Genomic DNA, 26,214 nt, shown 5'->3' on the forward strand with positions numbered 1-26,214 from the left:
AAAGGAGCTTGAGGAGAATAGTAATAGATTGAAATACTTGTTATGGAATGTAGGAGAGACATCTGAAGAGGTCATTAGAAGGTTTGCCTAGCCAAAGTGTGGAATCTTGACTTCATGGTGTCAAAATCAATAGGGTTTTATTATTTTTTTTTTACTCTGGGTGAGAAACCTGGATAGGGTTCTAGAGAAACTGAGCTATTATGTTTATCTTATTTTGTGTTTTTTTTTTCTAGGCTGCTATGACAAAGATAGTGAAGCAAGGATATTGATTAAAAAAATATTGCCAGGCCATGGTGGGGCCTGCCTATAAACCCAGCTACTTGGGAATCTGAGGCAGGAGAATCACAAGTTTAAGGCCAACCTAAACAACTTAGCAAGACCCTGTCTCAAAATTAAAAATGGGCTGGGGATATAATTCAGTGGTAGAGTGCCCCTGAGTTTAATGCCCAAAACTGGAAATAAAATAAGTTGCTCGGCACAGTGGCACATACCTGTAATTCTAATATGTGGGAGGCTGAGGCAGGAGGATCACAAATTGAGATAAGCCATTCTTGTCTTGAAATAAAATAAATGAAGGACTGAGTATGTAGCTTAGTGATAGTGCACTTGCTTAAGCACGTGCAAGGCACTGGGTGGTAAGACAGACGATTCTCAGTGCTGGAAAAAAAAAAAGTTGACATAGAGGGCCAAGGAATACATACCAGATTTATTGAAGTCGATATTGGGGCTATTTACATGAATGAAAAATAATTAAAGAGTGAGGGACTGATTAAATAGAAGAATAAGAGAACTAATATGAGGGTATACTTGTGAGGAAGCTGGCAGGTGGGGTGTTTGTGTTCATCAGGGTGTCCAAGTTTTGGCTTTGGCAATGGGTATGTGACATTGAGCAGCAATGGTTTGTGAGAAATGAGGGGAACTGAGAAGTCAGCATACTTGAATGGGCAGTAAGTACCCCAAGATGGTGTCAGGATTGAAGGTAAGGAGAGAGACTGCTGTTGTGTGGTTAGGGGTGAGTCACTAGAAGGCTGGCAGGTGGTGGCCTCAGAGTACACATTTGAGGGAACTATGGCTCAGAGGGCTTGCAACATGAGTGGATAAGTCATTGACCAAAGACACCAGTGGGTTTTTTTTATTTTTATTTTTTTTGAGAGAGAGAGAGAGAATTTTTTTAATATTTATTTTTCAGTTTTCAGTGGACACAACATCTTTATTTTATTTTTGTGTGGTGCTGAGGATCGAACCCAGCGCCGCGTGCATGCCAGGTGCTTGAGCCACATCCCCAGCCCAGCAGTGGGTTTTTGATGTGGAGGTTTACGTGACTTCTCTTCAATGAAATAAGTAGGTGAGTGGGAGTCTCCATCTGAAGAATAAAGGGAGATTATGATTATCAGGAAGAGTTAGGCTTTATTTACAAATAGAAAGCAAAAGAAATATTCATTGAACTACACACGGAGGCTCTGGGATTTATTGACTGTGTAATTAGATGTTCCATGGGGCACACATGTAAGAGGAAACAGATGGAGCAGTTTGGGTAAATGGCAGACACTCACAGGCACACTGATGGCAGCTCCAGTCCCGATGCCTCTGTGTGTATGTGGTGGGTGGGCATGTGTTTGAGGCCTGATGTGATACTCTGAGGTTGGTAACTGAAGATTCTGCTGGTTCAGAACCTGATGTCCAGGATCTGAGAGTGTGTATAATGCAGGTGAGGTTATATAATCCCCTTTAACCATTAAACCACAGGCTTCTCCTTGGGAGTAATCCCCTGGGAGCAGTAGGCTCTTGGGCTGTGATGGACCCTCCAGGGTGGTAGGTTTTGGGAGTTTGATCAGACTATAGTCTCTGCAACCTGATTTAAATTCTACTAAGCTTTTGGAGCTATCTCAGCTCTATGCTGTAGAACCCTTTATCTTTTCTTTTTCCTAAATTGATTTTTATAGCTTTAGTTTTTTCAGCATACCTCTCTTCAGCTCCACTGCTAGAATCTGACATTTCATTGCTTTTAACTTTGATTCTGGCTATCTTGCTTGACTTTAGCACTCTGGTAACCCAATATCCTCATTACCTGAGATTTTTATCTGAAGTCAGAGAGCTAACAGTGTTCCACATGCTGCAGGAAATACTCTACTGATTCCGCTGCCTTTGGCTCCTCTGTCTACTCTCCTTAAGTGGTACGGTTTTTTGTCTTTTTGTTTTTTTAAAAGAGAGAGAGAGAGAGAGAGAGAGAGAGAGAGAGAGAGAGAGAGAGAGATTTTTTTTTTTAATATTTATTTTTTTAGTTTTCATCGGACACAACATCTTTGTTTGTATGTGGTGCTGAGGATCAAACCCGGGCTGCATGCATGCCAGGCAAGCGAGCTACCGATTGAGCCACATCCCCAGCCCAGTGGTACGGGTTTTCAAATAGAGTTGCTTGTTGTGAAATGTTATGATAAGAGAACCAAGTCTAGATGATGACAAGATAAAGACTCAACTCCAGATCCAGCAAACTTTACGGATCATGTAGTTCATGAAAGCCCATTGTGTCTCCCAGAGTACCCTTTGAGGATGAGGCTTGTGTTAGTCTGTCACTGTGACAGAGTGCCTGAGATGAACAGCCTAAAAAGAGGAAAGATTCGTTTTGGCTCATAGTTTCGGAGATTTTCGTCTACAGTCACTTGGCTCTGTTGTTTCTGGGCTTGTGAGGAGGCAGAGATCGTCATGGCAGGAGCATCTGGAAGAGCAAAGCTGCTTATCTCCTGGTGGCCAGGAAGGGAAGAGAAAGAGCTCACTTTTATAACAAAGCCCTTTCCTAAAACTAATTAAGCTATGAATCTATAAGTGGATTAATCCATTCGTGATGTCAGAGCCCTCATGACCCAATCACCTTCCGAAGGCTCACCTCTGAGTATTGCTGCACTAGGGACCAATCCTTCAGTGAGATTTTGGAGGACATTAGAGATTGAAACCATAAGAAGGATGCCAAGTCAAAAAGATGGCACCCATCTGGATCATGTGAGTTCTAGTCTTTGCCTTCTCTTGGCAGAAATTCAGTTTGTTGTAAAACTACATAAATAACATCTAAAAAAAATCTTTTTCCATTTTTAGGAAGAAGTAAGTCTAACTTGGGCTGGACACCTCTTCATCTGGCATGCTATTTTGGACATAGACAAGTGGTCCAGGATCTGTTGAAGGTCTATTTATGGCTTTACTTTTAATGACTATAATGAATAATTATTATGGAAATTATAGGGTAAAAATCTTAGAAAAGCCAACTGAACCATAATAGTTTATTAAAGCAATAGCTCATCATTAAAAGACACTTAATTTTCTTTACTAAAAACATAAATTAGGTTAGCTTGATTAATTAAAATTCTGTGATTTTAATAATTTGATTTTTACATTATTGGCTTTTTAAAGTGGCAAAGCAGGCATATTAATTAATGAAGATATAATTTTCAGTTTTACAAGCATGAGAAGTTGAAAAAATAACCAAAGTGCATCCCACATTAAAAAATAATGTCAGAATCTCTTAGCACTGTACTTAATGAGATTTGAGACCTCATATTTCTCAATTCTCTGAACAATTTTTCACATATGAATGTTTTTGAAATTAGGTTGTATCTTATTCTGTACATTTAATGGGGGCATTTTTTTTTAATTTGAAAACTTATTACCTTATGGTGGAGGAGATAGTACTGTATTTGGAGATAGTTTTTCTTTGTTCAGTATGGCTGCTTCTAAAGTTGAGTGAAGATGTATTAATTTTTAAAGAAAATCCCTTTTTGTTCTACTTATCTGTTAGACTTTTACCATTCAGGAAACTTACTATTTATTTTTACTATGAATTGAATTTAGTTTTAGTAGTGACAACCAAACAATATTAGCAATTATTCTAACTTTGAAATATTTAATTATTTCTAAAAATTAATTCTACTTTTTTCTATTTCTTGATATGTAAGATGTACTAAAGTTTTCATGTTTATTAGGCTGGTGCAGAAGTGAATGTGTTGAACGACATGGGAGACACGCCACTTCACCGAGCTGCGTTTACAGGACGAAAGGTGAAAAACATTCTAATTTCAATGTTTACAAGTGAAATATTTGGTAGAGCAGTCACCACTATTTTCTCTGCTATAACCATCTTCTCAGCAACTGGAAAAAGCCATGAAAAAATGTATAAGCCAAATATATTGGGCAAAGGTGTTTCTTACAAATGAAATCATGGACTTTGTCTGGCTTCTATAATTGGGCATAATGTGGTTGAGTCTTGTAATACTGTAGCATGTGTCAATAGTTTATCCCTCTTTATGAATGATATTCCATTGAATAGATACACATTTTATTATCTGTTTACCATTTATTGAAAGGATCATCTTTTTACTTTGATGAAAATCAATTGATCATAAGTATAAGGCTTTATTTCTGTATTTCCTTGATCTGTATGTGTATCCTAACATCAATTTATTGCAGTAGCTTTGTAATTATTTTGATATAATAATCAAATGGTATAAATTCTCCAGCTATAGTCTTGTTTAAAAAATTATTTTGAGTACTTCAGTACTTTATATTTTCATATATATTTTAGAATTGTCAATTTCTATAAAAATGTCTACTGGAATTTTAATAGAGGTTATTTTTTTTAATCTATAGGTTGGTTTGGGAAGATTTGCCATTTTAACAATTTTGAATCTTCCAGTCTATGGACCTGAAATTCATCTTCATTTATTTTTAGGTCTTTAATTTCTCTCAGCATTTTAACATTTAGAATATTTCTATCCTCAGAAAGAATCTTTGTTAGTATAAAGATCTTTCACTGCTTTTGTTAAAAATTGACCTGACCTTAATCAGTAGAATTTGGAATGCATCTGGCCTGCTGATGTCCATGCTCAGTTAATGTTAGCATAGTTTTCCAGCACCCTTGCATCTACATAGCTTAGTGGTTAGTCGGTGTTTGGGAAGCAGTGGTCTCAAATGCTCAGTCCCATAGGTCACTTATACTCTCTACCTGTGGACCTGTGTTTAAGCTGGAGAGTGTTTTCAGAGTGAAGGCATTTTTCATTTCTGCCTCTGCTCTAAATTTCTGAAGTGTGCTCTCTTGTTTTTCCTGATCATGACTGATGTTTCTAGAAGCTGAGGGTGTGGATCTAACCTACTCCTTCTCTGGTTCTTTCATTTCTAAGGACTTCCTATTAGATAATAAGGCTATTTTGCCATTTGCCCTATATAGGAGGCAGAGTAATAGTCCCCAAAGGTGTTCATATCTTGATCTCTGAGATTTGTGAATATGTTCAGTTATGTGGTAAGGGGAAATTACAGTTGCAGATCAAGATTGCTGATTGACTGATCATAAGATAGGAAAATTATTGTGGGTTGTTTAGTATAATCACAGAAATTCTTAGAAGTGTGAGAGGGAAGCAGAAAAGGAGTCAGAGATGTGGCTAGTTTGATGCAGTGTTTCAGGCTTGGGAATTGTGGAGGAAGGGGCTATGAATCAAGGATGCTGATGGCTATTAGAAGATGGAAAAGCAAGGAAACGGATCCTCCCCACAGAGCTGGTCCTGTAATACCTTGATTTTATCTGATGAGCACCATTTCAGATTTTTTAAATACAGAACTATGGATAGAAAATTCCTGTTGTTTTAAGCCACAAAGTTTGTGGTAATTTTTTACAATAGAATTGTATGCACTCTAATGGGAAAAGCAACCCATGCTGTCAGTTATTAAGATTTTCCATTTGTTTCCAATGGCGTCTGCTACTTTTACTCTTAATGTCTCTTGGTGTAGGTTTTGCCTTTTGTTCCAAGACAAGTCAGTTCCATCTGGCAGGAAAGCTACTGGCTGTAACTGCTCTCCCTTCCCTGGCAAACATCTTTGGGCAAGTGGGGGAAGGGTTAACTGCCTGTGGCTAGAAGGCTAATGACTCCTGATGTTCTAACTTGAGTTCTAGCAGTTCCTGTAGAATAACTGCTTTTCTTGATTTATAGTTTCTTCTAGTGGATATCCAGCACTATGGATATGGTTAGTTTTGATAATTTTGCCTTTTTTTATATACTCATTCTTTAGAATAACAGTCTTCTGGGCTCTAAATGCCACCACAACCAAAAGTTGTTTCACTCCATTTTTGTGATTTTTCTGATAATTTAAATGATGTAGTAAATTAAGTATGACATAGTGTATTTGTTTACTTTGATAATTGACTACTGTCCAACATGATTCCTAAAGATCACTTATTTATTTCTGATATCGGGTATTGAACCCAGGTGCACTTAACCACTGAGTTACATCCCCAGCCCTTTTTATTTTTTATTTTGAGACAGGGTCTCTGCTTTAGTCAATTTTTCATTGCCGTGACCACAGAGAGCGGTTCGGTTTTGGGGGGCTCAAGGACAGGCAGAACATCATGGTGGAAGAGTGTGGTGGAGGAAAGTGGCTCAGGACACGATGATCAGAAAGCAGAGAGAGCATCCTCACAGACAAAATATAAACCACAGGGTCACACCCCAATGACCCACTTCCTCTAGCCACATGCTACCTGCTTACAGTCACCACCCAGTTAATCCCTATTGGGATTAATTCACTGAGGAGGTTAAGATGCTTATAACCCAATCAATTCACCTCTAAACGCTTTGCAGTGTCTCACACATGAGATTTTGGGGGACACAGCTAAACCATAACAGTCTTGCTAAGTTACTTAGGGGCTTCCTAAGTTGCTGAAGCTGTTTTCAAACTTGCCATCCTCTTGCCTCAGCCTCCCAAATTGCTGGGATTACAGGAATGTGCCACTGCACCCAGTTTAAGTATCTTTGAATTAGTAAATATCACACCATTCTGGCCTATTCATAAGTTGATACTTATGAATCAGAAAACAGTCTTACTAAAGTTGAGAAAAATAGTACTTTTTATAATAAAACAATGAATAATAAACATAGGTTAATTGCTGTGCTCAACTCAGGTTTCAAAAGTGAACTGCAAATTAACTTGCATGACCCATATGTGAACGACTTGCCGTTTCCCTTAAGAGTCTTGGATTTCTCATCTTTTTCTGTGGACTGCAGAATGTTCTATTGCCATCTATTTTTCATACATACCTGTTCTTAAAAGTATAGCCCAAACATAATCACCATAAAATTTTTCTGACTTCTTGCAGTTGGAAGGCAGCTGTGCTTTTCCAGTTTTCCTGGACACATTTTATAATATTTTCAGTCACTTTATACCTTGTTATTAGAGTTACTGTTCTGTATTCTTAGCTTTCCTACTAGGTTGAGTATAATCTTGTTCTCAAGGATTTAACACAGTTCATTTTGTGTTTTCACTGCAAGTAACAGATTTTACTGCCCATCTCTGTCCTTAAGTAAATCAAAATCAATTCATTATAAATTCTTGGCTCTTCACATATTGGGCCATTTCTTCTACTCTGCTACTTTGAACATGAGACCATCTAAATTGAGCCTTAGTTGCGCTGGGGCTGTAGCTCAGAAGTAGAGCACTCACCTAGCATGCGTGAGGCACTGGGTTCAATCCTCAGCACCACATGAAGTAAAATAAAGACATTGTGTCTATCTTTAACTAAAAAATAAATAATTAAATTGGGCCTTAGTTTTGTTAGCATGTATTTTGTTATCTGTTGTATCCAAAGATAATATTCAGCTGAAATTAAATGGTTGCATCATATAAAAATGCTTAAAAATTCATGTGCTTAATAATTAAGCATGATTGGCTGGGTATAGTGGCTCAGACCTGAAATCACACCTACTTGAGAGGCTGAGGTAGCAGAATTGCAAGTTCAAAGCCAGTTTCAGCAACTTATCAAGACACTGTTTCAAAATAAAGAGAAAGAGCTGGTTATGTAACTTAGTGGTAAAGGGCCCCAGTGCCACACACCAAAAAAAAAAAAAAAAAAAAAAAAGGACAAAAAGTTACTTTCTGACTGTACTTGGGGAAGGAATCAAATTTTCTTGTGGTAATATAATCTTATTATCCTGAGATTTGTTGATTTAATAAATATATCATTGAATTGAAAAGGGATTTTGTTTATTACAAAGCATTTTAAATTCTTATCCTCTGGATTATATAAAATACAGCTCCCCAAATTTTATGAGGGAATGGTCGACTTTTCTTGGTACATTAGCGACCCCTGCTGTTCACTGTTAAAAGTTAATATATCAAAAATTTTAAACGTTTAATTTAGCTTTATTTTTCGCTCAGTTAGAATTCTGAAGTTTTTAATGGCTTTTAAAATAAGTTTCAAATGGGAATAAAATCAATATAGCAAATATTTGGATTGTAGCACTGAAATTTATTTCTTTTTGAATGCAATTGAGAATGTATTCAAAACAAATGCTTCCTATACCTCGGGAATGCATCTCTCTCACCTAACTTACAAAAGTTATGTGTAATCCAGAGGTTTGTACCAGAATTCCCTACATATGGGTTACCTACTGCCAAACAACTTGATGTGTGTTTCATTTATTGGTAGACAGCTATCCTGAAACATACATAGGAATATTGCCATTTGTGCTCCAGGAAGTCAGCTGAGATGGATAGTAATATAGAGCAGGTCTGTCAAGTGCTGCTAGATCATACCTATGATGGGGGCAAGAGTGGGCAGAGACTAGAGCCAACTGTGAGGCAATCTCAAGGGATGCCTCAGCCCACTGTGCTGAGAGCTCTGCAGAAGTTGGGGTGAGAGGCCAGGCCTTTATACTCCTGGGACAGCCAGTCATTGGATACAGGCTATCTTGGGAAGGAAGTGTGACCTTACATGATGTAACTCTCTTAAGCTGTGACAGCCTCTGACATGGCTACCAGCTAAAGGCTGCCTTCTGATCACTCCCAGCTCTTGGAGTAGCAAGTATATATTCCTGAAGGGTGATCTTCAGGAAGCATATTACAGATTCTGTCACAGTCCACTCTTCATTCCGCTCAGGTCCACTTCTTCATATGTTTCAGGATGCCAGTTGGCCTGTCCTCCTGGGGGATGCTTAAAAGAAGGCTAATTGGACTTAGAGCTCCTGTTGCCACAACCGAATTATTTTCTCCCTGCTCTACTGTCCATTCTCAATTCTACACCTTGCTAGCATACATTTTGGTCTTTGTGGCTTTCATAGTGGTGTGACCAGGCCCTCATTCCTGGAGGTCTGAGCCTTTCGGTTATTAGGCCTTTCTAAGAATGGGAAGCTATACTTGTCCATTTACTAGCGAAACTGGACAAGAGAATACAATGAGATGCATGTAAATGTGTTCCTCTGTGTCCTCTTTGTGTTCAGCCCTACTTTTTTTTTTTTTTTTTTTTGGTCATTGGACCTTTATTTTATTTATTTACATGTGGTGCTAAGAATCAAACCCAGTGCCTTTCACATGCTAGGCAAGTGTTCTACCACTAAGCCACAACCCCAGCCCCCCAGTGCTACTTTCTTCTTTGATTCCTTTCCCAAGTACAGTCAGAAAGTAACTTTTGTCCTTTGTGTGTGTGTGTGTTGTGTGGTGTGTGTCACTGGAGACTGAGCCTAGGGCCCTTTACCACTAAGCTACATAACCAGTTTTTTCTCTTTAATAAAACAGTGTCTTGATAAATTGCTGAGTCTGGCCTTGAACTTGCAATTCTGCTTTCTCAGCTATTTCCTCAAAAGTAAAAATAGCTGGGGATTTGATGAGTGCTTGCTTAACATGCATAAATCCCTGGATTTGATCCTAGTCCCCCCACCAAAGAATTATTATGTCTTGTACTTCCCTTAACCGAAAAGGGAGTACCATGGCTTCACCAGGTTCTGAGACAGCATATTTCACACCTGGACATAATGCTCTAGAAAGGCTAACTAAACACTGGGCTTGCTGTCAAAGGACCACAAGGTAAAATAGTCACCACATTAGCAGAGGTAATTTAATTCTTTAGGATAAATACTGAGATATGTTCTAGTTGGGTCAGTTCCTAATCTTTTGAGGACCCTTCGTGCTGATTTCCATAATGGTTGTACTAATTTGCAATCTCAATAACAGTATATAAGTGTTCCTTTCTCCTTTATGTCCTCTGTAGAATTTACTATTTTTTTTTTAATTGTACTGGGGATTGAATCCTGAAGTGCTTTACCACTAAGCTACATTCCTGGTTCTATTTTGAGACCAGGTCTTGCTAAGTTGCTGAGACTGGCCTTGAACTTGTAATCTTCCTGCCTCAACCTTCAGAGTTTCTGGGATACAGGTGTGCACCATCACATCCAGCTATTGTTTGTATTTTTAAAAAAAATTTTTTGTAGTTGTAGTTGGACAGCATGCCTTTTTTTTATTTACTTTTATGTGGTGCTGAGGATTGAACTCAGTGCCTCACACGTGCAAGGCAAGTGCTCTACCACTGAGCTACAGTCCCAGCCCATATTGTTTGTATTTTTTATGGCTGCCATTCTAACTGAAGTGAGATAAAGTGTTAGTGTAGTTTTGATTTGCAGTTCTCTGATTATTAAAGATGTTGAACATTTTTTTCATATATTTATTGGTCACTTGTACTACTTTTGAGAAGCATCTGTTAGTTCATGTACCCATTTGTTGATTGGGTGGTTGTTTTTGTTTGTTTGTTTTGGTGTTAAGTTTTTGGAACTCTATGTATTCTGGATATTAATCCTCTGTCAGAAGTGTAGCTAGCAAAGATTTTCTCTTCTCTAGTTTCTTCATACTCTTAACTGGGATACAGAGTTTATCTGTGGTAGCTTCATGGACATTATTAAGTGTATAGTTAACTTGACCGTGTTCCTGAGCCTTTCACCTAACAGTTAATATTTTTAAATGTTTCATATTTAAGACTTGAGAGTTGTCTCTTAGAAAAATCTGTGTGTACATGCTTATGCATTCAATTTAGAGTGTCAGATATTGTAAACTTTTGAAAGGAAAAACCTATGACCCTTGCCCCATGATTGTCCACTCAGATTCTCATTTCCTTGAGGCAAACACTTTTTAATTTTAGTTGTTACTGTAGAGGTTTTTTTTTTTTTTTTAGTTAGACATAATACCTTTATTTTTATTTTATTTATTTATTTTTATGTGGTGCTGAGGCTTGAACTCAGCACCTCTCATGTGCTAGGCAAGCATTTTACCACTAAACCACATCCCAGCGCCCCTCCCCCCTTTTAAACTTACCTGTTTATAAGTAACAAGCTTAGATCACCATTTTTTTTCCCCCAGTGGTGAGAATTGAACCCAGGGCTTCACTCATGCTAGGCAAGTGCTTTACCATTGAGCCTTGTCTCTAGTCCTATCACTGATTCTTGATTTCTTTTTCTATTGCTTTATCTGTGGCAGATAAGCATTTTGTTCTTTTTGTTGTTGTTTCTCTCTGACTTAACCCCTGCTCGAACCACTTTACTTTTCTCATTCTCTTATTGAATTACTAGGTTTTGGTTAAGTAAATGCTGACTTTACATTATTATGACTATGCTAGCTTGAGCTACATATATCCTATTTGTTTTCTAGATTTAATATCTATGTGGGGTTTCTTCACTAGTTCTTTTTCTTATGTAATTATTAATCTCTTTGTATGAATTTCAAAGTTCTTTTTACTTTCACTGAAGATACAAATGTACATGTGTGTATGTGTGTATGTATACATCCATATACATACATATATGTGGTATGTATATATGCATATGTATACATACATACATGTGACATATATGTGTCATGTAATGATCACTTCTTGGAGCAGATGCTCTCCTGATTCCTTGTGTCCCTTTGTATATGTGTGTGCATGCACACACATGCACACACATACTGGGGTACTGGGGGGTTTAAACTCAGGGGCTTGCACATGCTAAGCAAGCATTCTGCCACTGAGCTACATCCCCAGCCCTTTTGAAAATTTTTGAGATAGTGTTTCTCTAAGTTGTCCATGCTGGGCTTGAAATTGCGATCCTCCTTCCTCAGCCTCCTGAGTAGCTGGGATTCTGTGTGTGCACCACCATGCCCAGCTTCCCTATGTGCTCTTGCTGTCACCTGGACTAGTTGTTCCACAGAGCTGTGCACATGATTGTCATTCTGGGAGTTCTCTTTACTACTCTCCTGTATCAGAAATTGCCTATATCTTATATCTTTCTCAAGCAGACTTTAGAAGCTTCTTGGAAAAGATTGCCTGGGAAATTAACTCTTCTTGAGAATTTATATGTCTAAAATACCTCTCACTTTGTGTTTGAGTGATAGTTTGCCAGTGTGGAGATTTCTGTTAGAAATCACTTTCCTTCAGAATTTTTTTTTTTTTTTAATATTTATTCCCTAGTTCTCGGCGGACACAACATCTTTGTTGGTATGTGGTGCTGAGGATCGAACCCAGGCCGCACGCATGCCTGGCGAGCGCGCTACCGCTTGAGCCACATCCCCAGCCCCTCCTTCAGAATTTTGAGGCATTTTGTCAGTTTTCTAGTGTTTCAGTGTTGTGGAGAAGTCTAGAACTTTTCTGATTTCTGGTCCTGGGTGTGTTACCAGATTGTTGTTTAATCATTGAAAGTATTTCAGCTGAAATTACAATGACAGAGAAACTAAAATATTAGTAACTTAAAATAAGATAATCTATTTTTCTTTCAAGTAAAAGTTCAGGTAGGTAGTTTAGGCAAGTGGCAAATACTCAAGATTCTTCTATCGTGTTCTACTATGTGTGGCTTTGACTATATTATCCAGTGTGTGAGAGCCTCTCAATTTCAGGAATCACGGTATAGGCGGCAAAAAAGGGACAAAGAATATATATACTCTACTACCTCTGACAGAAGATTCCTATAAGTTGATGTTATGTGACATCTCTCTTTAGCCCACTGGTTAGAACTAGCCTAAAGGGTAGCTGGGAAGTATAGTCTTTATTCTAAACACTCATATGCTCAGAGGGAAATGCAGTTAGGGGTGAGATGGGATCTGTCCTTGCCATTAGTGTCCTAGAATTTTACTATATTTACTTTAGAATTTAAAATCTGAATTAGTTTTCTGTTACTGAATAATATATTACCCACTTATTAGTTCACATTTCTGGAGGTCAGAATTCTGTGTAAAGCCTAGTTGGATTCTCTGTTCAGACTAAAATCAAGGTGTCATCTGGACTGTGTTCCCTTCTGGGACTTGGGAGCCACTTGCAAGCACATTCAGTTGTTGCAGGACTGAGGTCCCTGATGGTTGGGAATTGTTATCAACCCCTACAGGTCTTTGCTGCATGGGGTATCACACATTTCCACTCTTAGCCATGAAGTTTCCAGTCCTTTTTGAAGGCTCACTTGAATAGGTTCTCTCTGTTCAGGAAATATTTTTTTTATCAAAGTCACTTGTGCCAGGTACATGACTTGATTATAGAAGTAAAATCCATCATGTTCCCAGTCTTGAGGATCGTACAGGATGGGTACCAAGGATAGTGCTCTTGAAGACCCTTCTAGGATTACATCTCCTCAATCTAGAAACTACTTCCCTTGCCTTTGGAATAGTTTCTTCTATTTAGAAGTTTATTCAGTTTTCTCTTTATGGAACTCTAGTTGGGCAGATAGTAAACTTCAGGAATGATCCTCTGCTTTTCCTTTTTTCCCCTCTTTAATCCTCTTCTTATCCCCCTGATTTTGAGAAGGAATCTTTGAATTCATCTTCTAATCTTTCTATAGAATATTTTACTTTTGCCATTTTTTTAAATACCTTCATTTTATTTATTTACCTTTATGTGATGCTGAGGATAGAACCCAGTGCCTCACATATGCTAGGCAAGCATTTTATCACTGAGCTACAATCCCAGCTCCCTATTTTTTCCTTTTTAAAGAATTTTAAATATTTTCCCATGTTTTTATTGCTACATTATATTTATACACAAAAGTGGGATTCATAGTTACATATTTGTACATGTACACAACCTAACTATATAATTTGATCAGTGTTATTCCCCAAGAAATATAATTTTTTTTGAGTGTCCCTTTTTCATTGCATTCAATTGTGGTTATTGAAGAAGCATCTCATTTCTCTCAGGATGTTAAAGTTCTTTTAACTTTTATGACCTACAAGTTCCTGTTTTTTTTTTCTTTTCTGTCTTGATATTTGCCTTTTATACTAGTTGTATCTCAAATATAAGAATTGAATGGCACTTTTCAAAGCTCATAGAAGTCCTGTGGTCTTGAATAGGACTTGTTGACTGTTGGGATTCATTGCAGGGTGAACTTTGAATCTGTGTAGTAGATTGTGGTGTACTTTTGTACTTGCTGTATTTTGATATATATTAGTATATGTGATGCATTTACTTTTGTGCCTCAGGTTCTATACCTTTAAAAAGAGGTGTAATAATAAGTATCCTTGGTATATTTTGGTGAAGATTTAAGTTAGTAAAAGTTTTTTGTATTTTATTAGAGACAGGATCTTGCCGAGTTGATTAGAGCCTTGAACTAAAAATCCTCCTGCCTCAGCCTACAATGTCTATTACATTGAAAATGTTAGCTAAATATTAGATATTATGTATTTCACTTGCTTACAAATAATTGTTTTTAAGTTTTGAGTCTGTTCTTAAGTTTCATCATAACTTTGATTTTTCTCAGGAAATAAGTCATAATTTTCCAAGCAGATGTATTTCTGTAGATATTTTTTTCATTAGTAATTTGTATTCAAGGAATACTTTATTTGCCAGAGTTTGAGAATTGTATTTCCACACATATGGATATTGGATAATTAAAGGTTACCCCTTTTAAATAATCAGTTTTTTTTCCCTAAAGTAACCATTTTGGTAGCTGTATTTTTAAATGTTTTTAAAAAATTAACATTTTTCTGCCCTCTCTATTATAGTATACTAACATAAACCCCAAGAAGATTTTCTGATATTTTTCTTAGAATTGTTAAAGGTAAAACTAATCTAATTTTCTTGAGTCTCTCCTTACAATCTCAAAAGTTCATTAAGCTAAATTTGTAGAAATTATTTCTTCTAACTTTGAAACCTGAAGCCTATATAAAGAAATTATTTTATAAATGAAATTTTTCATGTTGAATTTCTCTTAAAAATAATTTTATAGGGAAAAAATTTTAAAAAAAATCAACACGGGAGTATTCATAATAACCAAAAAATAAACCCAAATGTTCATTAATGAATGATCAAACAAGATTTGCTATACTCATGCTATGAGTGTTGTTCAGCAATACAAAAGAATGAAGTACTGGTATGTGCCAAGACATAGATGAACCTTAACACTGTGCTGGGTAGGACCTTCCTTCATCAAAATGTCCATAATAGACAGATCCATAGAGACTGAAATTAGATGAGTGTGTTGTCAAGGGAATGGGGAAATACGGTTTGAGTGTTAATGGATATGGGGTTTCTTTTCAGGGTGATAAAAATATTCTAAAATTATATAGTGATGATTATTGCACACAACTCCAAATATACAAAAAGCCATAGAATTTTACACTTTAACAGGGTGAAATTTATGTGAATTATATCTTTTTAAAAAAATTTTAAAATATTTATTTTTTAGTTGTACTTGGACACAATACCTTTATTTTATTTATTTATTTTTATGTGGTGCTGAGGATCAAACCCAGGGCCCCACACGTGCTAGGCAAGCACTCTACCGCTGAACCACAACCCCAGCCTGTAAATTGTATCTTAATACAGTTACTTAAAAGTCATATGGGTATGGGATTTTGCTCTTTCACCTGATATGAATTGTGTGTTGATAACAAGAATAGAATTGTGTAATAAAGGAATGACTGACAATTTGCTAAGCAGAATGGGGTTAGGGCAATTTGAGGGTATGATTCATTTAAGCTCTTTTGAGTATCAATCCTAACCACTAGGGGAAAAAAAGGAAAAATAGTATCTTGCTCAAAGCCAAAACTTTGCTCCTCCAATTACTTCTTTGACAAGTTGGTCAAAATGCTGTCATGGCCAGAAATATTTTAAGCAGAACATCTTTATTTGGACGTAAATATTCAAAAATAAATAGCTGGTATTCTAGGTGCAGGACTACAACAGTGAATAGAACAGACTAAACCCTTCCTTCTTTTTTTTTTCCTGACAATGGAATGCATTACAATTCTTATTACACATATACAGCACAATTTTTCTAAATCCTTCCTTCTTAAAAATCCAGGACACTGGAAATACTAGGAAAATGAATCAAGCAGAGGAAGGAGAGTTAGTGGATGGCTAATGCTACTCTACCTAGAGTGGGCAAGGATGTCTTCTCTGAGCAGGAGCTTGTTTTAGCTCTGGTTTTTGTTCTTATTGTGTTCTTTTTACTTACACATGACAATAGGAGATATATATATATATAATTAGCTCTGATTTTTTGAAAAAATTATTAAAGTGTGTCTACACTCCCTTTTTCACCTTCCTTAGCTCCTTTTATAGTCTAGTTCTTGGCTTGTCCAGGAATTGGAGTTTGGGGAAAAGGTCATAAGTGGTTCACTAACTTTAAGGGCTTCTGTTTTCTTCAGCTGCAACCTGACATTCTGATTATTTCTTTGGAAGGAGGCTCTGAAGTTTCTCTGGCTGCCTTCATGATTATTTTTTTGTTTTTTCCCTTAAGGCTTCATTTTTTAACACCCTTTTCTTTTCTTGGGAAACTTTGCTCAATAAACCAATCTACTCTTATGGCTTCATTTTTTTAGTTCCTAGGGGGTTATTTGGAAATCTGTAATTTTACCTCAGACTACTCTGCAGGTATCCAGGGCCTCTGTTCAGCTGCATGTTGGTGGCCTTAGCTACCCCTCAGGGAGCTGAAATTTCATGTATCTAAAATGGGGCTTATCTTCCTCCACATGGGCTCCCTGTGTAATATTTCTATTGGTCTTTGAAATAGTTTTCACTCTTAATTCTTCTTTCTATTGTTGGTACTTGGAAATATACTCCCCCCACCACATAGATTGCTTTATCTCTGTTATTTTATTGATTTTTTTCTTGATTTCATCCTAAACAGGTGTGCAAAGTTTGTCGGAGCTTTCTAAAGTCACTTCATTTTTTTTTTTCCTCACAGTGCTGGAAATTGAGCTTAGGACTTTGCACATGATAGGAAAGTGCTCTACTACTGAGCCACACACAGTCTCCCCTCAGTAGTTGATATCCAGGAATGTTCTCTGTGAAGCCTTGTACAATGTTAAGTATATAAGTATGTTAAGTGAAATAATTAATTAAATATGTGGGCAATTGTTGAATGGTTCAGAAAAGAACAGTTTTCTCAGTGGATGAAAGGGATACCTGTGAGGGCGGAGTGGAAATTAAAAGTACCAGGGACTCATAAGTACTAGGTGAAGAATTCCAGATCTTGGGGGATGACCAAGAAAAAGATGACAGCTAATTGTTTTGTATCTATACAAGTGTTAAAAGGCAGGATGATCTTTGAGCATAGAAAACCACAGCTGGACTTTAACTTTTTGAAATTTAATTTAAGAGTAGTTATGCAGCAAAAGGTCCACTGAGCAATTAAAAATAGGCCTCGCATATGCTAGGCAAGAGCTCCACCACGGAGTTACAGCTCTAGCCCCTATGTACTGCATTTAAAAATAGGCGGGAAAGGTCTGGGGGTGTAGCTAAGTGTTAGAGTTCTTAATATGTACAGGCCCTGGGTTTAATTTACAGCACTGCAAAACAAAACAAAAGAATAAACAACAGGAACAACAACAACAAAAAAAAACCCAGATACAGATATATATATATATTATATAAAATCCCAGATACAGATATAGATACATATATATATATATATATAATTCTATATAACATAGAATAATTTATATATAATAACAGAATAATATTGAGCCATGAAAAATATGTCATATACTAGACATATATATTAGAAAATAGGTGTATAACATAAAACAACTATTTCATATGGATGAAATTATGTTTAAAACATCTTAAGTTTGGGGTGGTACAGTGGTGCACTCCTATAGTCCTAGAGACTTGGAAGAATGAACAAGAAGATTTAAAGCCCAGGAGTTCAGGGCTGACAAGGGCAACATTGGTGAGACCCTTAAAAACAAAACAACATAAAAACTCAAACTTCTGCAATGGAAAATGATTAGAAAGAAAGAGCAAAATGTTTATAGTGGTCATTTAGTGATTAGGAAAATGAGTATATTATTTCCTTTTCTTGTTTGTGTTTTTTAATGTTATTTAAGTACATAACTATAAAAATATATTTTTAAATGACATAGAGGTTTTCTCTTTCCTCTGGGCCATAAAATTTCCTATGACAACATGAGATATCACTTCCTAGGTTATAGCCACTGTCATTCTAGGAGTTAGAACAGCACTTAGTGTGGAGCTTGAAAGCAAGCACTGTCATTATTCTCTCCTTGGGCACTATATATCTCAGGGAAAGCAGATATCAAATTTCTATTGTCTGCATTTTTCTCCTCCATTTGTTTTAAGTTATATAACTGACCAGTGATACCTGGACTTAACATATATTAACAATTAATTTGAAATTCCTAAAATAGCAATTAGCCACTTATACATGAATGAAACTGTCATTTGTTGTTTGCTTCATGATAAGCAATTCCTCAGTAGTATAGTACATCTCATTAGTTTATATCACTTCAGAGAATATTATTCTATTTTCTGAATGAATCAAAATTAACTTTAAGAAATGTAGGTCTGTTGGGGAATTATTGTTTCTCATCAGGCCTTAGAGGAATGATAAATGAATATACTATATGCTCTAATTTGAATAATGACTTTTCAAACTTACACATTTAGTTTTATCACAAGAATAATTTTGGTACATGCCACATAATTTATTTTAAAACTTATTTATAGATGTTGGCTGTGTATTGTGGATTGTCAGTTTTCTAGGCAATCATCAATTATTATTACAATTATTTGAATCACTTATTGTCATAATTGATGTCATATAAAGCTCCTTATATAGGACTTTTTTTGTAAAACTCTGTAATGATTGATAATTTGGAAAAGGAATATAATAAAATCTTAGCTTAATATGGCCAAAAATAATTTGTCTATTTAGGAATTGGTAATGCTTCTCTTAGAATACGACGCTGATACTACAGTGGTAAATGGAAGTGGACAGACAGCAAAAGAAGCTACACATGACAAAGAAATCAGAAGCATGCTTGAAGGTAAATATCATGGATCTTAACATAAACATAATTTAGCTTAATTATAGCCAAGATCGATAGCATGGGTAAAATAGCTTCTAAAATATCAATGTAGATGACAAGAAGCCTGTACTCTCTTGTACTCTATTGATAATGTCATTTGGGGAGTAGTTATTTGTACACAAAATTATCTATATGAGAATTCCCTCATGGCATTTAAATTCTTAGCTTATGCAAAATTATGCATGTTTTAGAAATCTATTTTTCCAATATCCAGCAAAATAAAAGTAGAAAAAGAGAATTGAGGGAATGTAATGGATAAGCTGGTGAAATACGGTTGTGAAGGAATTCAGAGGTGCTGTTCCAGACAGAGAAACCAAGTAGTGTGGCTACCGGGAGTGTTTTGATATTGGGGAAGACAACTGGCTCCATTTTCTTGAAGACCTCATTGATGTATAACAGTTATTAGTGTTTTTATCTGTGTAATATCCTACATCCTACTTTTTACTATTTTTCCATTGACTTTCAGAACTGAACTCTTCTTTCTTGTTCTGCAGTTAGAAAATGTCTGTGTTCAGACATCTTTATTTAAAAATTTTTTTATTAACGTATATTCTTTATATGTATTAATAGGTTAGTGCAATATTTTCTTACATGCATACAACATACACTGATCAAATCCAATTCTTTTTTTCTCCCACTTCCCAGTCTCCAGCATTCACTATTCTCCTTTCGGGTCAGCTTTGCTCTTCAGATATCTTTAGATCAGTGTCTTAACATACTCCTGCATTAAAACAAATTCTTTCATTATCAATGAATAGAAGTCACATATACTATCTCTGTCAGGCAGTATATCATGTGATTTGGGGACATGCAAAATGTATTGGTTGTAGTCTCTGCCCTTTAATACATTATAGACTAATTGAGAGGATAAGGTAACTGTCTTTGTTCCTGTCCTGTTGTTTTAATGTATCAAGATGAGAACCCAGAACTGAGGTTTTCCTGACAGACTGGAATGTTAGGTTAGCCTGACAAGTTGACATTTAATAAGAGAAATTGTAAAGACATGCTTTAAGGCTCTTCCAAAACCTAAATTGTGCAAGGACAAGGGCTTATTTGACTTCACGGGTAATATGATTTGTCAGCTCATGTGGTCATATCCTGGGAAACAGAATTAGAGACCCAATTGAGTGATTCTGTTCTAATGAGCTCCCCTTAGCCAATATAATACCATTTGTGGGTAGATCACTAAACAGTCATTGGCAAACTACAAGAGGTGCTTTGAGCAACCTACGAAGACCATACATAGACCAGAAACCAGATCAGGGGATAATGCACAAAGAGACAGGAATTTTTTTATTCCAGAGAGGTAGACATAGTTAGGCACAGTGACAGCATACTTAAATATCTGAAGAGCAGTTATTTAGGAAAGGATGATGTTATTTGTGGCAGAACTACGGCTAGTTGATGGCCCACTTGATATGGTACCAGGGAGTTGATATTTGGGGCCAGTATATTGTCACAATGGTGTGAGTTGCCTTAGAAAGTGCAGTGAATTTCCTATGATTTTAGTATTTGGGGAAACAGTAGACTACTACTTGTCAGGCAAAAACAAACAAACAAAACCCAAACTTTTTTATGTTTCTCATTTGTCTTTTTATTTTGAAAAAGTCTCCAACCTATTGGAATATTTCAAGATTAATACAATGAACAGTTGTACTTCCTTTGTATGTCCTTTATTTAGATTCATCAATTGGTAGAAATTTTGCCATACCTGAGTTATTGTACATATTTGATGTTATTTACTTTTTTTGTTAAACAATTTGAGAATAATTTGCAGAAATACTGATACTTCAGCAAATATCTCTTAAGAACAAGCATATTTTCTTACATATCACATAATTTTAGTCTTTCCTCAGTTCTATAGGGATTGGTGTAGGGCATCCCTGGATACCAAAATCTGCAGGTGCTCATATCCCTTACATAAAATGTATTTGTTTATAATCTATGCATGTCCTCCCAAGTTACTTATGATCCCTAATACAGTGTAAATGCTATGTAAATAGCAGTTTTACTGTATTATTTAGGGAATAATTACAAGAAAAATTTGAACATGTTCAATACAGATACAGAATGTTTTATTATTTTCAATCTGGTTGGTTAAATCCACAGATGTGAAACCCATGAATATGGAGGGCTGATTTCATAGTGATCACTCTCAGGGAACTTTACATTAATATACAGGTTGAGCATCCCTAATCTGAAATTGGAATTGCTTGAAAATGTAAAATTTTTGAGTACCATTGATATTCAAAAAGTTTTTGGATCCTTGAGTATTTTCCATTTTGGATTTTTGAATTAGTGTTGACAAGTGATCCCAAACATTTTGAATATGGGGTACTCAACAATATTATATATGTTTTTTATATATAAATTTTGCCTGTTGTGTAAAAAAATTTCTTGTAGCATTTTCCACCCAATCCAGGATCTAATCAGAAGTCCCATGTTGTATTTAATTGTCACATCTTTCTAGTCATCTTGTATCTGAAACAGTTCTGCAGGTTTTCCCCCCGCCCCTTTCATAATGTTTGCCTTTTAGAAGAGGAAGGCAGTTGTGGAATTATTTGTAGAATGTCCCTCAATTTGGGTTTTTCTGTTTTATATGATCAGATTCAGGGTATGCATTTTTTTTTTGGCAGGAATATTGTATAGGTGAGGTTGTGTCCTCACTGGTGCATCATAGGAGATACAGAATGTCACTTTGTTCCATTATTGGTGATGTTAACTCTGATCACTGGGTGGTCCATTGGAATTCTATGTTTTTCCCTTTGTAACTAATAAACTGAGGGAGAAACTTGAGACCACATAATGTATTTTGTTTACCAATAAATTTTCAGTCAGTGGTTTTAACATTCATTGATAATATTTGTCCAAATTATCTATTTCTGTGGTGATTGTGAAGTTGTGATTTTCTATCCGCATCAAAATTTACCAGGTATTCTGCATTTCAATGTGTACTACTACAAACCTGTGAAAGTATATTCTATTAAGGTGAAGGTAGATTTCATGACCTCTGAAATCCCAACTAACTCTAGATTCTGATTGAAATGAAAGAGTTTGGTATCTTATTAAATTTAAATTTTAATATTTTTTTGGATTTAGAGTACTTCCTTAAGATGTATTCATGGAGATAAAAATATATATCATTAATATGCAGCCCACTATTTTCACAAAAATACAGTGTCCTTATGAACAGCATCCAAAGAAAGAGAATGTTATCAGCACTCTAGGAGCCCCATCACCTGAAGTTGGAGTATTTGCTTTTCATTTACTGGATCACCAGTCTTTGCTCTGAATAAACATAGCACAGGAAGTTTACAGGGACATATGCAGGGTTTTCAACTCTTAAATTCCTATTTGTTCTCATTTGTGAGCCTAGAAAATCTAGAAAAAAATATTAGGGTATTCTTTATATCCTTTCCCTGAAGTGTGAAACATTATTTAACAACTGATATGTATTGTGCTGAGTACCTTATAAATGCCTGGATACATAAGAATTAAGAACAGGTGCTAGACTTAAAGGACCTCTGAGAGAGGACTGGGGATATAGCTCAAGATAGAAAGCTTGCCTAACATGCATGAGGCTCTGGGATCCATCCAGACACTAAGGGAATAAGTTATAGGTCAGGATAATGCAGTAGTGGAGGCAGGTACCAGGGGATTACTGCTCTTGAAGAGCTCATAGTGAAAGGAAAGATGGAAGATAGTGGTTCCTATTAAAGCCACCGAGCGCCTACATAGACAGAGTCTGAGTATGGAAGCAAAAATGTGAGAATAGATGATGATGATTCTGAGTTACTTCATCATTTCTTAAGACAAAGCTAAACTGGTTTTTACTTTTCCTATATTCAATGTTTGTGTTCTCTGTAGTTGAAATGCAGTGGTTTACATAGTATCTGGATCAAGGATTAGCATGTAGTAATTACTGTTAAAAAATGTTCATCTGTTTCCCCAGTAATCTGGTTCCCCAGCCTGTTTCTCTGCCCATGACTTGTCTTAGCCAGGAAAACTGCCAGGAGAATAATCCTCTCTTGAGCCTTTGCATAGGATATTGTACATGTGTGTTAAATGGGATTACTAAACTTTGTATGAAATTGTTTCTTTTCTGTAAGTCAAAACAGAATCCAAATCTAGCAGAAATGAGAACTTATTCTACTCTTAGATTAGATTGCCAGTTGCTCTTTTCATGCAAACATGATTTGAAAGTAGCATGGGCTTTGGCACCAGCTTGCCTAAATTCACAGCCCTGCTCCTCCACCTCATGACCTCGGCCACGTTCCCTGACCTCCTGATGCCTCCATTTCTTTGTCCACAGAATTAGCATAGTAACAACTACTTCAGGGTGGGTAGGATGATGTAATGAGTTAATATTTTTTAAGTGTATTGAATAGCACTTGGTAGTAGTGTTATGATATTTATTAAATAGAATAAATTTTATAATATGTGGAAGTATGTAAGTAGATTAAAACCTATCTGCATATGTTTATGTGGTTTGTTTATCTTTCTACCAATGCTATTTCTTATTATTTTTCTCTTCCCTTTAAAAGGTTCTGGAAGGTCTGAACACAGTTTATCTACCTTTCCAAGCAGATAGATACATAATAGTATTTCACTATACAAAAGTAATTCATAATTTTGTTGAGTATTATGATGAATAAAACACAGTCCACTGAATTGAAAACATAATTCCATCAAACTTGAAGGAGATTGAACTCATCTGAAAGAATGAGAGTCTATAGTCTGCATTTGAATTACAGTTCAAAACTTTTTTCACTATGACCACATTTTTCTTTATATGTCTTTGTAATTAAGATGCTAAAAGGATGCTGACTGGTAGCAGAATCATACATGTTTTCTTTTTGCAGCTGTAGAAAGGACACAACAAAGAAAGCTTGAAGAATTGCTTTTAGCAGCAGCAAGAGAAGGCAAAACAGCAGAACTCACAGCTCTGGTAATACAACAATAAGAAAAAGGCAGTTCTTCAAGAAATTTTAAACTTAATGTAAAGTTCATAATTTCATGAACAGGGGACTGAAAGTGTCAAGAGATTATAATAATAGGACAAAAGTCCTTAAATGTCTAACAACATTGAGCACAGTAAAGTTTAAGCAGGACACATTTTAAATGGTGATTTGTTTTTCTGAATTTCTGATTTACATTCCCACCCCCTGCTGAAAACCTGATGGATAAAAATCTAATTTTTAATAGAAAATAGTTAATGTAAGGACAACTTAAATTATTTTTTTGGATTAAACCAATTTAAAATTTAAACACAATATGTAGGAGTCGCTAAAGGGGTAAGTTTTTCTCCCTAATTTTGATGAGCAGTAATTTCTGAAAGGAATGCTGTCCTTCTAGAAAATAGAAAAAAAGGGATGTATTTCAGAATATTATATCATGTTAGTGCAGATTAAAAGCTTTGCATACTTTTTTTTTTTCCTCCTAGGGGACCTACTTTCCAGTTTCCATTTCCTGCATAGTCTCATTAAACATGAAACTCTAAATTTGTTCTGAATTCAAGACTGAAGCATTGCCATTTGCTTTAAAGTTATTTCAGCTTTATTTGAAACAGCTCCTTTAGTTTCTAAGTTTGGTGCCTGAAACATTTTTTAAAATTTTGTGAAATGGAGACTATATAAAGAAGTTCCTAAAACAGTAAGGTGGGAACAACAAATTCAATAGAACTTTGACATTTACACATTTAACATCTATGGTTTTAACTCTCCTCAGGGACTGTTCATGGTAGCCTGATTCGTAGCTTTGCTGTCACGAGTGTGAATAAATGCATAACTGGTCGGAGCAAGCACGCTTGGTGAAATTTAAATGCCAGGGGTGGATAGGGTGTCACTGGCATAGTGTGTAGTGTCTTGTCATCAAGGGCTGTGGAAACTGGACATAGGTCTGCGATCTAGTGGCATTTGTGGGACGAGCACAGGAGTGGTAGGGTTGGCTGATTTAGTGAGCCAGAAGTCATGTATAGTCTAAATGCCAAACCACTCCTGCTGTTCTCTAGGCTCTGCTTGAACACCTTCTGGGAGAAAGTCTGCTTTTGATGTATAATTCTGCATTGCATTTCTCTCATTGGTAGCTCAACAGGCCTAATCCTCCTGATGTTAATTGTTCGGATCAGTTAGGAAATACACCGTTGCATTGTGCAGCCTACCGGGCCCACAAGCAGTGTGCCTTAAAACTTCTAAAAAGTGGAGCAGATCCTAATCTGAAGAACAAAAATGGTAAGCATATTGATGAAAGCCTTTGCTGGTCATTCTGAAGCCATAAAATGCGTCAATATTATATAAGATTATTTTGTTTTAGTAGTCAGCCTTTGTTAAACTGTATGATCTCTACTTTTGAAGTCAAGGCATTCACTAAAGAAATAATAAACATTAGTTTTTTTTTCAGTTAAGATTTAAACTCTTTGGTATTGCTTGCCTATGCCAAAGGAAGCACCAGTGATGACTAAGATAGATCTGACCCTTGAGGGAAAGATAAGTACTATTGATTCCAATTGTTTGTAGTAGTTATGTCCTGGAACATTGCCACCAATACTGAATTAATGAATTCTGAACCATTGTTCCTAGAAGCTCAGGAGGTTCCTGGGGGCCTCTCGTCACATTTTCACCCACTGATCTATAACATTTGTGGGTCTGTTTAAAAACACCTTATTTAATATATATTGATGATTCATTAATACTCAGATCATGAGTAACGAAATCATAATTATGCCTGAATGAAGCTTGGCTAAGTTGTGTTTTCTGTGGAAGGCACATCACTATCTTGTACCTAGGAACACTAGGCAGTACTTCAACACTGTGCTTTAGGGCCATTTAAAACATCAAAGTCGCCAACAAAAACACAAAAATGTGACTCTAAATATAAACCACAGCAGGGACACTTGTTCCTTATGAGAGCTGAACCAAGTATCAGCTTTTTCTAGCTCAACTTGTAGAAAAAGCTGGGAAAGTGAGTCTTGGGCAACTCAAAACTTTTTCCCACTCTGAGAATGTGCATGAATAATCAAGAAATCACCATAGGTATTAATTTTGGTGTTAAATAAATTTAGCAATGGGCAAGTTGGCAAATATGGAAACTACAGATGTTGGGAGTCTAGGGTACATGCTTGACTGT

The 26,214-nt window shown here is 36.1% G+C and overlaps 1 protein-coding gene across 1 annotated transcript in view; it reads left to right on the plus strand.

The window, feature by feature from the left end:
- Positions 1-26,214, plus strand: part of Osbpl1a (oxysterol binding protein like 1A) — a 218,075-nt gene that overhangs the window by 15,722 nt on the left and 176,139 nt on the right. The window contains exons 3-7 of the mRNA XM_026388022.2: positions 3,091-3,176; positions 3,972-4,046; positions 18,936-19,047; positions 23,952-24,037; positions 25,175-25,319. Coding sequence (XP_026243807.2) covers positions 3,091-3,176; positions 3,972-4,046; positions 18,936-19,047; positions 23,952-24,037; positions 25,175-25,319 — 504 coding nt within the window. The remainder of the gene's footprint in view (positions 1-3,090; positions 3,177-3,971; positions 4,047-18,935; positions 19,048-23,951; positions 24,038-25,174; positions 25,320-26,214) is intronic.

This window comes from Urocitellus parryii, chromosome 13 (assembly GCF_045843805.1).
Source record: "Urocitellus parryii isolate mUroPar1 chromosome 13, mUroPar1.hap1, whole genome shotgun sequence".
In the NCBI taxonomy this organism is placed as follows: Eukaryota; Metazoa; Chordata; class Mammalia; order Rodentia; family Sciuridae; genus Urocitellus; species Urocitellus parryii.